The sequence below is a fragment of the Lactuca serriola genome, chromosome 6 (genome assembly GCF_051521515.1).
Source record: "Lactuca serriola cultivar US96UC23 chromosome 6, Lser_US96UC23_V15, whole genome shotgun sequence".
NCBI classification, from domain to species: Eukaryota; Viridiplantae; Streptophyta; class Magnoliopsida; order Asterales; family Asteraceae; genus Lactuca; species Lactuca serriola.
The window spans coordinates 6,911,660-6,927,734 of NC_136413.1; the positions used below are offsets into that span (position 1 = coordinate 6,911,660).

Genomic DNA, 16,075 nt, shown 5'->3' on the forward strand with positions numbered 1-16,075 from the left:
TGTATGCCCAACATATGAAGCCATTAAACCAAAAATCAGTCTTAAGCTCTTAATGCTTAAGACCAAAAGCCTAAAACACAGATCTAAGCCCTAAAAGACATCTAGAAGCATAAAGTCACTGACTTGGTGACTTTACATGCCCCAAAAGATCCCAAAATCAAGATATAGCATTGTACTTTCACAAAAATGGCATAAACTCATGCATGGATGGATCTAACCCTTAAAGGTGACAACTTTATGCATCTAGAACCTCAGAAACACCAAGAGTGGCAACTCAAAGCTCCTAGATTGGTATCAAACCACTAGATCTCATTTATGGCCAAAAATGGACAAATACTCAAATATAAGAGATCTAAACCATCATTGATCAAGTTCATAGCCTTTTACGTAAAATAAGCTAGAAATGAAGCAAAATGTCGAGATCCACAAGCTCCTCCTTGATCCACCACCTTACACCAAACTTCTACTTCTTGAATATGGATCAAAACACACCAAAATGGACACTATAAGCTCAAAAAGCAAGAGGGAGGCTTAGGGTTTCGAGTATAGGGCTAGGAGGACATAAATGATTTTATATAGTGTCTACACTTGAAAATTAGGGTTTTCATTAAGCCAAGCGTACGCACCCGAAACCTTGTCCAAGTCTTCGCATGAGTACGCTAAGTGTACCTTGTGGTACGCCCCGCGTATAACTCAAGGACTAAAACGCACAAATAAATTCAACAAGGACAAAAGAGAAATTTACCAGGATTCAAGTGTTACAATTACCATATTAAGTCATTTTTTCGGTTTAACTAGAGTAGTTGGTTATAAGGACTGAATATGTACACCTAAACACATTAAAGAAACAAATATGAAAAAAAAAAAAAAACTCAACAACCAAATATATACAAATCTAAAAATATATTATCTTTATATTTTTTATCCTTGTAAAAGCCATTGGCAGTTGTGGTTGTTGGCCTTTTGGGTCATCGCTCAAGGCCCAATCTTGAGAATAGCCCAATATTCTGCACATCGTAGGAGCGAGATCAAAGAGACGCATCATTAGCTTAAGCAGGCGGAGGAGCGACGCCGAAGAGAAATTGGGGAAACAAAATCTTTACGACTAAAATCAGAAACGAAATCGTCCATATCGAAGCAGCGTTCCAAACCCAAGCCATAGGCGGGAAATTTTTTAGTACTACAGGTACATATTAGCTCTTAAACAGTTGAACCGCATTCAAGTTCCCCATTCCTCGGTTTAATCAGGTAAATCATTTCTCAAGAGTATCTAAATTTCGTGATTTGTGTCGATTGCATCTCTGTTTACATTCTACCGGTACTCGGCACCGATTTTGCTCTTCTTATTTGCGTAATTAGGTTATCTAGGGTTTCGTTTGAATTTAGTATTTTGGTCATACGAACTAATGAAACTGACTGATCTTTATAATACTGTAATTCGTCAATCCGTTTGTGTTTTGGTTCCTGACTGATTATGTTGAAGGTGTTTGATCCCCTTCCATGGTATTGAATTTGTTCAGGGATTATTGTAATCACGATTTTATTTAGTCAACAGATTTTCAGCAATTGCATTATGATTTTGTGTTTGATTCGTTTCAAAATGTTATCGAACATGATTATCTTCAAACTGAATATCTACAAACTGTTATGGTGTGATTACTGATTATTGATATGTATGATATGATCTAAGCTTTAAGTCTACAGAAACCATTGAACAATAAAGCTAGTTAGTTCCCATTTGCATTAGGTGTAAACCAATGACAACTGGTTATTTTTACAGGATCAAAAGCCATGGATGATGCATTTACCATTCAAATAAGTGGAAACTTAGTCAAACAGCTAGCAGACAACACCAACAAGGTAAAGAAAAAAACAAGAAAACCAAAACCCAAAACTCCCCAACAACACCCAATCCCTCCACCACCCCCACCACCACCACCACCAACTGCCGCCACATGGCCGCCAATGTACCTCCCAATTCCACCACCTTCACCACCTGAAGTGAATGCCATTCGTTCTGTTCTTGAAGACAGTGAGAGGGTTTTGGAAAAACTACAAAAGCAAGAAGATGCAATGTTGTTTGAAGTGACACAAAAGGCAAAAGAGCTTCATGAAAAAGAGTTTAAGCTTCCGGATGCAAAACCTATGCCATGTTTGACCGATTTGACCGCTTGTTTGGATTGCTATAAAGAAAATGTCAAAGACCCGTTGAAATGCAGTACCCTTGTCAAGAATTTTGCAGATTGTGCTCGCACTATAAGGCAACAGATTCGTGAATTAAAGTAATAAAAACTTTTTACATGTTTTTGACTTGAGATAATAACTTAAAATTGTTGAATCAATTGAACAAATATTTGTGTTTTTGTATGGAATGTTTTTGGAGACTGGAGTTTTGTACTCTTATTAAAAGCATGGAATTATTGCTTCATATATTGATTGTGAACCACATTAAAGAATTTTACATTTTTGTCAAGTTTTTGCTCCAAGATGTGTTATTGACTTTTAGTTATGAAGCTGAAATAATTTATATGTTGATGAAATATTAGATGAGATAATAGTTGAAAGCATTTTAGAATGATTGCAAATAGTATTGTATCTTGTTTTTAACAATCATGAGAAGTGTTATTCCAATAATTTCATCAAGTTGGCAAGGTTTTCATAAATAATAAATGGTCTTCAAAGTTGACATTGAGACATTCTTTGACTTTCTCAATTGGCTTATCTTTACGTTATGAGATACGTGTTAAATGGAGTTTTGGGGCAAATTTCTATATATTCCGTCGATCAGATGCAATTCATTAAATAGGATAACTACCACTACTTGCTAAACTTAAGGAAGAAGATAACAATGAAATGGAATTAACTGTTATGTGGGACTAAATAAAAGGAACTCATGGGGAAAATCATGCGTGCACTTGAAATTGCTATAGAGAGTAAATGTATTGTCATTATCGACATCAAATGATACCCTTTCCGTTGAGACTCTCAAAAGGTAATTGTATTGCACTATTGTTTGAATCATATTTTACTAGATAAATGTCCAATAATTTGTAAAAATATTGTTATTTATTTATTTTTATGCAAAATCAGGGTCTTGGGTCTTCATCGTGTAAACCCAAATTTTACACTATATTTTCATATAAATTCTCCATCCCGCGACATTTATGGTTCGATTCAGGATGGTGACACAAGTAAAAATGAAGCAACTTACTATATAAAATTTTGATTCCATTGGCTTACCATATCACGATTCATGTTGCTTCACATTTAAATTTTTGCTTAAATTTGTTGTCATTAATCTGTTTTGATTAAGAAATAAGCAACCTGTAGAGTAATAAACGCCGATAAAAAAAAGTAATTGGTCCTTTAAAAACTTGAAGCATGACAGTTAATTATTGGAGCAATAATATCTTTTTGTTGTTACCGAAATCCAAATTTATTAGTTAGAACCTAATAGAGAGGAATTCACATCGTAACAAAACTTTATATACCTATTATACACAATACACAATGTTGTTGTCCTTGAAAATTAAAACATCTCATTAAATCTTGTTTTAATAGGTTCAATATATTTAAGTTTCTCTTGAGGGACAACGTTTATGGTATCGGGGTATATACACATTATATCGCCGCAAACATGCTTATATTTTATTTTAATTTTTCCAATGAAGTAATTATTCGACGCATTATAAAAGAAAATTATAAGTTAAAAGCGGTAATTATGTAATTTAAAATTGTATAAATATTGAGTCTCGTATGCGTATGTCCACATAATTTAAACAGGATTGCACGATCCTTCAATAGCCGCAGATTTAGCCAATAAGATGTAATGACAAGAAACACATCAGGTGAAAGTATGAAGTTGTTTAAACATCACATGATTAAATTTACTTTATATTCTAATTTTTGAAAATTCTAAATCATTTTATTTTTTGTCATTTCTCACCTTTTAATTTCATATAGTGGTTGAAGAACACGTCTGATGAACTTTATCGAGTGTGGATTATCGAAATGGTCAAAGTTTCAGTAGTAGTTGAAAGTGGTAATTTTGTAAAAGTTTAGACTTAGAGACTTATTATGTTGAAAAGTTTAACCACTAATTCACTAAATGGTATAATATTTAAACCATAAAATAACAAAAATATAATTTCTTTTATATAATATTCCAAAAAATATTTTTTTTGAAAAAACAAGAAAATCATTAGAAATACATGTGAAGAAGAAATCCTAAAACGAAACATGCCTCTTGCAATTTTGACCGACAATCCCCCGACTCGTTATGTTAACGGCAAAGGAACAGTTCATTGTTACCGTTGCTTTTTTCTTAATGATGTTCAGTATCTTAACCCTTCCCTTAATCTTTGTATAACTTTCCACCGGAAGTATCCCCGTCGATAAATCACTCCCAAACTGTTGGTTTCCGGTGATTTCCGCCACCGCCACTTCAAACGTCAAGTTCAATCTCATCGTCCTCCTTGCCTTAGCCACCCCTCCGGGAACGTCCGCCACTCCGATCACCGTCTGATGGTACAAAAGACTCGAATTTGACCTTTTAAACTTGAATGCCGCCACATTATTGTTCTTCACGGAGACGTCTGCCACCACTGTCAGATTGGCTTTACCAGTGAGTAGATCTGTTGAGTTGACTCGGTCAAATCCGATGATCGTTGCTGAGTTCATGGTGATTTGTGGGTTTTTGACATGGAGGACTGTGAGGCCTAGAACTAACAGCACCACCGCGATGATGAGTACGACGGCGGTGATGATACCGCAGTAGATGGTGCATTTGCTGAAGCCTTGGGTTTGCTTATTTGATGTGGTGGACGAGGCTTCGTCTACGGTGGTGGTAGGCAGATGACGGATCTCAGGCGCCGGAGATAAAGGCTTCTCTTGATCGTCGTCCGTCATCAGTTTTTGATTTGGCTGAGACATGATTGAGATTGATCCATGGCAGGCCAATTAATGGTGGGTGGGGCTCATTTTATTTGTCCAACTTTGATTCGTTGACTAAGAATTTGGATTTGATCGTTGACATAGAATTTGGAAGACCAGGAAGCCCAAATGCTATAAATTTCCTTGGCAATTACAAAATTAATGACCATTTAATATAGAAAAAAAAGGATAAAATTATATAAATGGTGTCTTTGGTTTTTTAGATTCTCAATTTTCTTCTCATTTTTTTTCTTTTATAAATAGTTTTGGTAAAATGACTTGTTAGGATAATTGTCTTTTCGTCTGGTTCAGGTATATATATATATATATATATATATATATATATATATATATATATATATATATATATATATATATATATATATATATATATATATATATATATATATATATATATGGGTAAAGTGAATATACCTAACAATTTTATATAAGCTTAGGTATCTAACCTCATCAAACTATGTCATTTTGCATTAAATTTTCATTGCAATCATCCAAGGTTCTTAAAGTTCATCCCTAAACTTGATTTACTTCAAAAAAAAAATTGGAAATTCATCATTATATTTCTCCTACATCCTTTCATTTGTAGCGGTAGGATATGAAACTCATCAGGTGGTATTCGATAGAAAGACGTGATGTAAAAGAAAGATATTGTTGAAAATCCAAAGATTTTGGAAGTAATCAAGTTATAGGGTTGGAGTTTAAGAACCTTAGGCAATTACAATGTAAATATGATACAAACCGATGTAGTATTATTGAGTTAGGTACCTTAGTTTATATAAGGTTGTTAGGTATATTCACTTTACCCTATATATATATATATATATATATATATATATATATATATATATATATATATATATATATATATATATATATATATATGGTCATTTAATTTGTTAAATATGTTCATATATTATCATTGTCATCTGCGTAGTGGCAATGCTAATATATAAACACATTTAACAAGTTAAATGATTAAATGTGAGCAATTTCTTTTATAAATTTTCTAAATTCTTTTTTTTTTTTTAATAATTTCTTACAACATTTTCTAATACAATGTTTTAAACTTTGTTTATAAATTGTTTTTGACTTATTTCTATATTTTCATATAAATTTAATACAAATGTTTTTCAACCAAATATTTTATAAATGTTTTAAATTTTTGTTACAAGTTTTCAACTTTTTAATTTTTTTTTTATATTTTCATATAATTTTTTATAACTTTAATACAATTATTTTTAAGCTTTCTTTTACAACATTTTAAAGTGTTTCACATATTTTGTATGACAATTTAATATTTTTTAATAACATTTTAAAATATTTTCCTTAAATACTAGTTTAAAATGTTGTATTAAAAAATAAAAAATTTATAAACTTTTAATTAATAAGTATTAAAAAGTTGTAATAATTTTAAAACATTTACATTATATAGATTTTGTTTTGTTTTGTTTTTTTTGCTACGTAATATTTTATTTTTATTTTTTTAGAAGACTCTTCATACTTATTCTTACATATTTAATTTATTTAATTTTATTGTTAGATATTATTTACTTTAAAGATATTATACATGCTTAAATACAAAAGCAAAAATATATATAAGAGACTATATAAAATATTTCAAAAAAAAAAACAAAAACATATTTATTAATTCAAAAGCAAGGTTTAGAATTGATCAATATTTAATTAGTATTAAGGACGTTATTGATACTTTAAAAATAACGTCCGAAAAAAATAATACAAACATATATGAAAAGAAAATCGTTATTAAAAATGAGGAAAATGACTTATGAGGGTAATTAACTTTTCATTTTTTTCACATTTAGACAATTTCTGTTTTTTGTACACATTTGACGATTTACATGTTACCATTGTCACCTATTATAGTCAGTTATAATGGTAATATGTGAGCACATATAACAAGTTAAATGTTAGACGTGTACAAAAAAAGTTGCCTAATTGTGAACAAAGCGAGAAAGATTATTACCCTAGTAAGCAATAGTTTTTGTGGTTTCAATTTTTAATCAAGTTTGTTATTGTTGTTTCAGTTTGTTATAGATTTCATCTGAAATTACTATTTTACATTTCAGTTAATTTTTTATTAATTAGTTTAGATCTAATAAATATATATGAGAAATATGTAGACAAGTTTCAATGTTTTGGATCAGTTTATAATCTAACTAGACGAATCCCCGCGCGTTGCGCGAGAGTATAATTATATAGTTTAAATAATAACTTTTACCAAATTATTATTTAATATTTCTACTTTGAAAAAAAAAATGTTAGTAGTAAACCAAACATATAGTTACCATATTAGTTTTATTAAACATTATAGTTTAATTTTTAAGTCATTGTGATATATACAACTATTTTATAATTTTATAAACCGTTTAAAATTGTGTAAATTATATATCAAATGAATGATAATATAACGGGTAACAAAACGTATGAACAAATATATGAACTGCAACTTTTAAAAACATAAAAATAGAAAAACATATATTATAACATTTGTATTAAAAAAGATATATATACAACGAATAATAAAAAATATGAAAAATAAACATTATAACTTTTAATAACATAAAAACACTAAAACATCTATTATAGCATTTATATTAACTCTTCATATTTAAATCACAAACCTCTTCAAATACATTAATGTTTTTAATGAGCAAAAACTTTACAACCTTATAAAAGAAAGGAAAATAAAAAGTCATTAGTGATTACTAATTAATAATCATAAGTGAAAAACTCTTGAGTTGTAACTAATAAATATACATAAATTAACTCTTGAGTTGTAGTGTGAGTTTCAAATGAATGTGGTACTTGGAAATGTGTATTTATTATTATTATTATTATTATTATTATTATTATTATTATTATTATTATATTCGTCTAAATAATTGGTTTTGATGCATCATTTTAATCCCTTTAATTATTAAACATAAAGATATTTAATTAGAAATTTATAACATACATAGATGCATATACATGTTAAACAAATCACATAATATATATATATATATATATATATATATATATTCGTAAATGTCATATGTAATTCTTGTCGTAGTAATATAGATAAATTAGTTTCATATGAAGAACATATCATGATAAGTCTATCATAATTACATATCAAATGTTAAAAATTATGTTATCTTTTAAATATTGTCTTTTAAATATATTGTATAGGATAACCCAACAAAAAAATAATAAAAAATAAACATAACCAGAATAGAAAAACTACAATCAAATAAATAAGAGCATTGAGTGGTTGAATATATAAATAAAGATGTTACATAAACATACATTTAAATCAAAAGAAAAAACTAATATTCATCAACTTTGCTCAAACAAAAAAAACCCTATATCCGTTTTCTGAATCTTCTGTGTTCATGTAACACCATTCAACCATAGAAACTTGATGACAATTCTTCACTAACCTGCAATCAAAATATTTTTCTGGAAAAAGAAGAATCAGAAAGATATTCCAAGCAAAACATTGATGTTTGGAGAGTCACATTCAAGATTGAGTAATACATACAAATCACATATAACGATTAAATGAGAAATTGAATATAAAGAAAGAATATAAAAGTTTTATTTCTTTTGGTTGAAAGATATTCCAAGCAAAACATTGATGTTATGACATCCTTCTTACATGTAAGATTTTATATAACACAAAAGACACAAAAGATTGACCTTTTTATAGTAAACTTTTCACTAAATGCTAATTAAACATAATATAAAGTTATAAAAATTTTGAGTGTTAAATCATAATTAAGAAAACTTTTGAGTTGCATTAGTTAAAAAAGGGGGTTTCAAATGAATGTGGTTTCAGGAAGTTAAAAAATAGGGGTTTCAAATGCATGAGATTCAAAAAAAATGTCAACTTTATAAGTATGTATGATTTTGAATTAAATTTCATCAACAAAAAGGACATAAAATGATTTTTGTAATAATTTTAACAATTTTTTACCTTTTCAGCAGGTAACCTGGTTACTTGCTGAGATGGACTTTTGGATTGGCATGGTAGTTCATGTGTCATTTCCTTCTTTTACAAATATTTAGACAAATCGACAAAAGGGTGTTAACGATTTACACCCCCAAAATAAATGGACCTTGTGACTGGAACCTCGTTAGGATTAAAAACCTTTAAGATCATTTAGATTCAAAACAAGTAAAAGCAAGAACACAAGAATGATTCAAATATTGTTGAATGATTAAGAACTCAATAAAGAATTGCTACTGTAGAGGCGTGATTAGGGTTTACGGAATAATATCAGTGTTCACTCAAATATGATGCATGCATGCATCTTAAATACTTAAACCCTAGAAATAAATACGAGTGGACATACCCAACTAATTTACAAAATAAACTAAATCAAGAAGGCCCAAAGACACAACACTATAATCCCAACAATCTCCCCCTTTGCGTCATTTGAGGCGAGGAAACTTCAATTCTTGATTCGCTTCTGAACTTCAAATACTTTCAGAATTATGTTTAGCAATGCCTTGCGAACCTGGATATACCAACAGATCATATCCGAAAAACATTTCTTATCACCAGCATTGTTGCCTCTGAATTTATCTGTCATACTCAGAACATGATCGAGACAAGAGGTAGAGTCCATGTGTTTATCATCAAGGAAGAAGCATGCCTTGTGATAATCAGAGTCATTTCGTTCTCGTGCTTGGAAAACCATATACCATCCTTCCTTGTAGATCTTTCAAAGTTTCAGCTTCTCAAGATCTTTAGGACACTCTTTGGGAACTGTAGAAGGCTTCTTTCTATGAACAAAAACAATTTCAACATCCATGGTTCCCACCTCTTGAATATACGAAATTATCATCAACTTAAGATGACTGACAACAAGTTCGTAATTTTGTTCTTCTCGCATCAAAAGATTGTAGAGCATGATCCAGTAAGGATCGATACATGGCAAGTCTGCGAGAGTGAACTCATGAACTTGACTTTCGGAACCTCAGACAACTTTGAATTTTGCATTTGGAAAACTGTCCGTTTCCATAGGTCCAATGACCTTTACCGTTGTTATCTTGCTCGTACTCCATGTTTCATATTGAGGCTTCATGTATTTGATATAGAAGGCGAAGATAAGTTGATCATCTCCATTATCAGAAGAGGTAACATTCGCAACCTTGATAAAGGAGCGAAACTTGAAAGCCTTCGGAGTCATTGGAAGATCTAGTTAAGAGTCCTGAGTGTTTTGAAGATCAAAGGACACAATAGGTTCTAACAAATATTGACTAGGCATATCAACTGCTGCATTTTGAAGACGCTTCAAATTCCACTTTGGAAACAAGAGGTTTCTGCTTTCAAGTGTGAGTTGAGCTTCTTTTTTTCTGCCTTCTCTTTGGCTTCAGCTTCTCGTATGATTCTTTGATGTTCATCCATCTTGTCTTCACGATCCTTTCTCCTTTTAAGTTCTGCTTCGTCAAGCTCTTCTTCTTCTTCATTATCAATGATGGGATCATCAGAGAAAAGTTTGTCTTTACCCTTTGGCCCAGTTTTGCTTTTAACAACAGGCACAAGCTTAACAGTAGGTTTTGGCTTCTCAGTAATTGGATTTACTTGATCTCCCCCTTGTTTCGGAATGCCATAGGATTCTGGAACACCCTCCAAACGGTGAAGAATAGCAAATGCTGGCCTTAGCTTTTCACCCATATACTTTTGCACATTGATTGGAATCATCAAATCGCTGTCTTCAATGAGATCTGAGAGCAAGGCTGTGACATCAGAGATACAAATTTTTATGACTGCCTTCTCTGATAGCAGATCTTGGACTTGTTTCTCAGATTGATCTAGCTTAACAGAAAGAGTTTTCACTTTCTCAGTCTTGATGGCGAGGGCATCCATGACTTTGCTTTCCATCGCCAAATCTTCTTGAAGCTTTGAAAATTGAGAAGTAATAAAAGATTGAAACTTGTCATGGTCACCTTTGAGAACATTGTGAATGTTCTGAAATTTGGCCCTTTCAGATTTTAGAGAAACGCTCAAGCTATTAATTACTTCGTTAGCTGCAGCAGTGTTGGACTCAAAGGACTGTTGAAATTTGCCCATAAAGAGCTGACCATCAGATATTAGTTTATCGACTTTTTCAGTTGTTTGATTGCAAACAGTCTTGGATGCCTCAACTGATGTGTTCATCCTTTCAACATTCGATGAATGTTCTTTGGCGAGGGTTTCAAGAAGAGACTTGATAGTAGCGTGAGAGTAGTCATCATATTAGGAAGGCTTGGCAAATTGAAGTAGAGAATCAAGATTTTCATGGATAGCTTTAAATTGCCCCTTCGTCACTGGAGCTTCATCATCACTGCCAGTTCTTATGGTGAAACGAATGAAAGTGAATCCTTGCAGGTCATCGTCACTATCCTTATAGATCATATCGGGATCATCAGTGCGAAATGGGGAAATCGGTGGAGAAATATGAGTAGAGGTGAAACCTGATACTCCAGCCCCCGCATCTGATGCGTTGACTGAAACAGCAGGTGTGGGTGAAGTGATTGGTGGGGTCGTGGAATCTGTAAATTGAGGAGTAGAAAGAGGAATAGTAGTTTGAGGTGTGGAAGATACTGGTGGAGGGCATGGAGCAATGGTGATGGATGTTGTAGTGGTTTGAGGCGAAGGAGGAGAAGGAATAAAGGCAGTGTGAGATTGAGTTACCTTAGGATTAGAAGTAAACGTTTCATTGCGAAAAAACTATCCCTCCTCGTTGTGAACAAGTGGTTCTTCCTACTCTATGCGAATGTATGACTGAGTCTCAGACTCCGAACTTTCGTCTTCACTTGGAGTAGGGGACTTTCGCTTGCGAGAAGGTTGCTTTTGCCTTTTGGGAGCAGTAACAGAAGTTCCTGTTGGTGCTGTTCGCTTTGTGGGTGGTTTCGCAGGAGCTGATGGTCCTTCCATTTTCTCCCTTCTTCGAACCCTTCCCCCTTTCTTGGGTTTGTCTGCCTCAGCTATGATTTCTTGTACTTCTGGAGTTAAATAATGAAACCCATATGGAGTCAATTTCCTGTATCCCTCCAATATTTTGCTAGAGGCTGGCACGTCTCGAAACATTACTTCTGGGATTGAGCCAATGAAAGAAAACTTGGAAGAATCAGAAACAATAATTCCAATGGTGTGAAAGGTAGAGACAGATGCCATCAATGCGTCCTTCATCAGTGGGATTTTGAGCTTGTCAATGGACCGTTGGACAATGATGGTCCAGAAACGTGCACATGAGAGTTCACTCTGACGTGTAATAGAAAGTGTGCTCTGAATCACTTGGGTCCAAAGAACAGAGCCATAATCGACATTCGAACCTGTGATGAGACCATAGAGAATTGCCATGAACATCTTGCTTGCAAAGCCAGATCTAGTCACTCTTTCAGAAAAACCCTTAAACAGCAAGGTAAAGAGACCATTCCACTGAGGAGGTTGATTAGGTTTCTTGAACTTTGAAATGGCAGTTAGGTTTCTTTGTAACCCAATTGATAGAACATCTCGAGAGAGCGACATTGGTCACAGATTCAGGGTTGATCATGTCGTCAGTTTGAGGAAGCTGTAGGAGAGAACAAAATCGGGATTTGGTGTTGGAAGTTGTACGGTTGTGGATCTCAAACGTGATCCTTTGTTCTTCCTTAACATAATTTGCAGAAGAATAAGCCTTGGATAGGATCGAGATAGGAACATTCTCCATCTTGGTGAGTGCGATTGTCAATGGAGAATACTTGAGGCATTCAATCATAAGAAGCATAAAGCTATCATACTTGACAGGGTCAAGATCGATCACCAAGTTTTGATGTTGTTTGACTGCTAGAGGGTAAGAGTGTGCAGTTTGATCTTAAGCAGAGATGTTTTCAGATGAACCCGCCATTGTTGAAGCTTTGAGAAGGAAGAAGATGAACAAGAGTACTTTGATCGCCAGAGATTTTGAGAGGATTTTGTAAGTGGTAATGAATAAAGAGTTGTCAAAATCCTTATATACCGTTGATTTGGTGAGAGAAATCAGGAGATAGAATACATCGGTTGCTGAAAAGGCACCTTGAAAAGCGTGACTGACAGCTGTTGACGTCAGAGACGTGTGTCAGGTGGCGTAATAGCAGTTGCACGCGCCCAATTCAAATCTTATCCAGAATTGTAACCGTTTGAAATTCTCCCTTTCGCAGTTATTACATTGCAATCCCTTTCACGGTGAGACTAGAGCTTTCGTTTTCAAGTGTTATTGACAAATCTGTGAATATCAAAAGAACCATAAGAACCACGAACCAGACTTGGGAAAATCACTAGGATCTTTGTGCAAGAGTGTGCCAAAGATAAAGAAATAAACCAATATATGTTTGTGGGATTTTGTGATGTCTAAATAAAGACACAAAATTGTTGATCCCAGGAAAAGATCTCTTTATTCAAAGTCAAGAGAGATGAAGAAGTGTCTGTGTGGTTTCTCGTTGAAATACGATGAAATGTTTAATAAGAAACATTGAAAGACATCTTTTAATTAGGCTAAATGGGTGGCTAATTTTCCAACCAAACAACAAACTTGATATAAGTACGAATGTTGGATGAAGTACTCGTGTGACCAGTGTAGTCAGTTGAATGAGTAGGTTTGGAATTATTTTGGTGACAAGATTAGATATTGAAATCTTAAAAAAAACATTGGATCTTATGGGAAGAAGTTTCTTGGGATAAGAACACATCATTAAGATCTCGCAAAAGAAAAAGAGATTTTTTGGTATAAACCACAAAAATGGCTTTCGTTAATTCCATGGTGAAAACCTTGAACATTTAATTGTTCACAGTCAATTCATGTAAGTGTGTTGGAGTTTGAGTTTCACTCAGTTCGTGGTGAATGAATCTAAGATCATAAACACAGAAGTTGTGTAACCATAAACCTCATTGGTGTAGCTGAGAGTCTCAAGGGTTACATTTATGAGTGCGAAGGCAATGGAGAAGTGTGAAGGTGGTTATAGAGAAGCGAATGTACCTCTGTTAAACAAAAGTGAATAAGTAGATAACTCTTAACTCATAATGAGAAGAGTAAGGTAGCTCGTAACTAATGTGACATTAACAGCCTTATTGGGAAGAAACGATAGGTATGATCGAATCATTAAGGCTTCACATAGAGTCGTTTGAGGCTTTGGTCAACATGCAGCAACATGCTTCTATGGACACTTAGCTAATACATAGATAAAGAGTTTTATACTTTCCTTATCTCATGAATTAAGATATGATACAAATTTGTGCCTCGATGATCTTCTTAAGATATTTTTGATGTTTTTGAGATTTATGAAAATAAAAGAGATAAAAAAATAAACATAAACAAAATATTTTTGGATTTTGAGATTTTCTGAAAAATAAATGAAAACAGAAAAGATTGAAAGACAAAACAAGGATAAGAAATAATATACATAAAGTACAAAATGATATTGGAAAAACCGAACCACAAATGAACAGTTGACCGCGGACTACTGTGAGTGTTCGTACCGATTCGCAGTGTAAAAGTAGACTGCAAATGAACAGTGACTACGAACCACTGGTAACGTTCGCATCGATTCGCAGTGCAATCATTATGTATGCGAAAGTGGTTTTGGAACAGATTCAGCTTCCATCATTCCTAGGCCTTGAAGAATTCTATTGAAGGTTGTTTCAGGCAAGGCTTTTATGAATATGTCAGCCAACTTGAGATGTACATGAGGCAACAACTATATATTCAGCTTCAGCTATTGACAAGGATACGCACGTTTACTTCTTTTATTGCCAACTGACAAGTTTTCCATCGAGAAATTAGCATTCTACAGTTGTGATTTTTCTATCTAATCCACATCCCCCACGGTCAGCATCCGAAAATGCTTGTACGAAGAATCCTGATTTTGCAGGGTACCATATGCCAAGTGATGAGGTTCGTTTCAAGTATTTGAAAATGTTCTTGACGACCACCATATGAGGTTCGCGAGGATTTGCTTGGAACCTAACATAATAACAAACGGAAAACATAATATGTGTGTCTACTAGCTGTTAGATACATCAATGATCCTATCATTTGACGATAAGGGTCATATCAGCAGCCGACTTTTCCAGAGATGGTGTCAATTTCGTTCCGAATGCCATTGGAACCTTCGCGTTAGAGTCCCCCACCATGCCAAAGTTAGCGAGCAAAGTCTTCGTATATGCTTCCTGATTAATGAAAATGCCTTCTAGTACCTGTATTATATTCAATCCAAGGAAAAAGTTAATTGGACCCATGGAACTCATCTCAAATTTAGTTTCCATCAACATTCGGAATTTAGCTGTTAAGCTGGGATTTGTAGAACCGAAGATGATGTCATCAAAATTAATTTGGATGATCATCAAGTGGTCACCCTCATTCTTGAGAAAGAAGGTTGGGTCAACCGAACCTTGTTTAAATTTGGACATTTTAAGGAATCGAGTGAGAGTTTCATACTAGGCTCTCGAAACTTGCTTTAGACCATAGACTGCCTTGTCTAAAATATAGCAGTGGTTGGGATACTTCTCATTAACGAACCCAAGCGGTTGATCCACGTATACAGTCTCCTCTAATTCTTCATTCAAGAAAGCACATTTAACGTCCATCTGAAACACCTCAAAGTTCTTGTGCGCTGCGTATGCCAAGAAAATGTGAACGGACTCCGACCTTGCAACAAGTGCGAAAGTTTCTTCGTAGTTAATCCCTTCTTCCTGAAAATACCCCTTCTCACCTTGTTTCTTATAACATTCCTTTCTTTATCCATTTTGTTGCGAAACACCCACTTTAAACCTACAATTTATGCATATGTTGGAGTTGGAATTAGCCTCCAAACTTTGTTTCGTTCAAAATCGTTGAGTTCATCTTACATCGCTTGCACCCAATCAGAATGATCCAGATCTACATTAAAACCTTGGAAACGAATGAGTTAAACATGCAAAATTCCACTTTAGAGAATAATGCATTTGTTTCGCTTTTATCTGAGATCTCGTAAGAACACCTATAGAAGATTCGCCAATGACTTGGGTTTTCGGGTGATCTCCGGTCCATTTGGTTAGTGGAGGATAGTTTGGATCATAAGAGGGATCCAATTCAATGTTTACTTCTTCAAATTCTGATTGATTGTCCGAATTGTC

The 16,075-nt window shown here is 33.5% G+C and overlaps 2 protein-coding genes across 3 annotated transcripts; one reads left to right on the forward strand and one right to left on the reverse strand.

Moving 5' to 3' along the window:
- Positions 1-1,015: 1,015 nt before the first annotated feature.
- On the forward strand, positions 1,016-2,428 carry LOC145059039 (copper ion binding protein). 2 transcript variants are annotated; one of them, XM_079006900.1, is made up of 2 exons: positions 1,016-1,186; positions 1,781-2,428. In XM_079006900.1, the coding sequence occupies exon 2, from the start codon at positions 1,792-1,794 to the stop codon at positions 2,284-2,286; it is 495 nt and encodes a 164-aa protein (XP_078863026.1). In that variant the 5' UTR covers positions 1,016-1,186; positions 1,781-1,791; the 3' UTR covers positions 2,287-2,428. The 2 variants fall into 2 exon arrangements, with proteins under 2 accessions (XP_078863026.1, XP_078863025.1); XM_079006899.1 differs by having other exon boundaries at positions 1,020-1,248.
- Positions 2,429-4,133: 1,705 nt separating this feature from the next.
- Positions 4,134-5,003, reverse strand: LOC145059287 (late embryogenesis abundant protein At1g64065-like). Its single transcript, XM_079007142.1, has one exon. It carries the CDS (start codon positions 4,930-4,932, stop codon positions 4,228-4,230), a length of 705 nt encoding a protein of 234 aa, XP_078863268.1. The 5' UTR covers positions 4,933-5,003; the 3' UTR covers positions 4,134-4,227.
- Between the last annotated feature and the right edge of the window lie 11,072 nt (positions 5,004-16,075).

Coding starts and splice junctions, on each gene's coding strand:
- LOC145059039 (XM_079006900.1), top strand. CDS start 1,792: ATGGATGATGCATTTACCATTCAAATAAGTGGAAACTTAGTCAAACAG.
- LOC145059287 (XM_079007142.1), bottom strand. CDS start 4,932: ATGTCTCAGCCAAATCAAAAACTGATGACGGACGACGATCAAGAGAAG.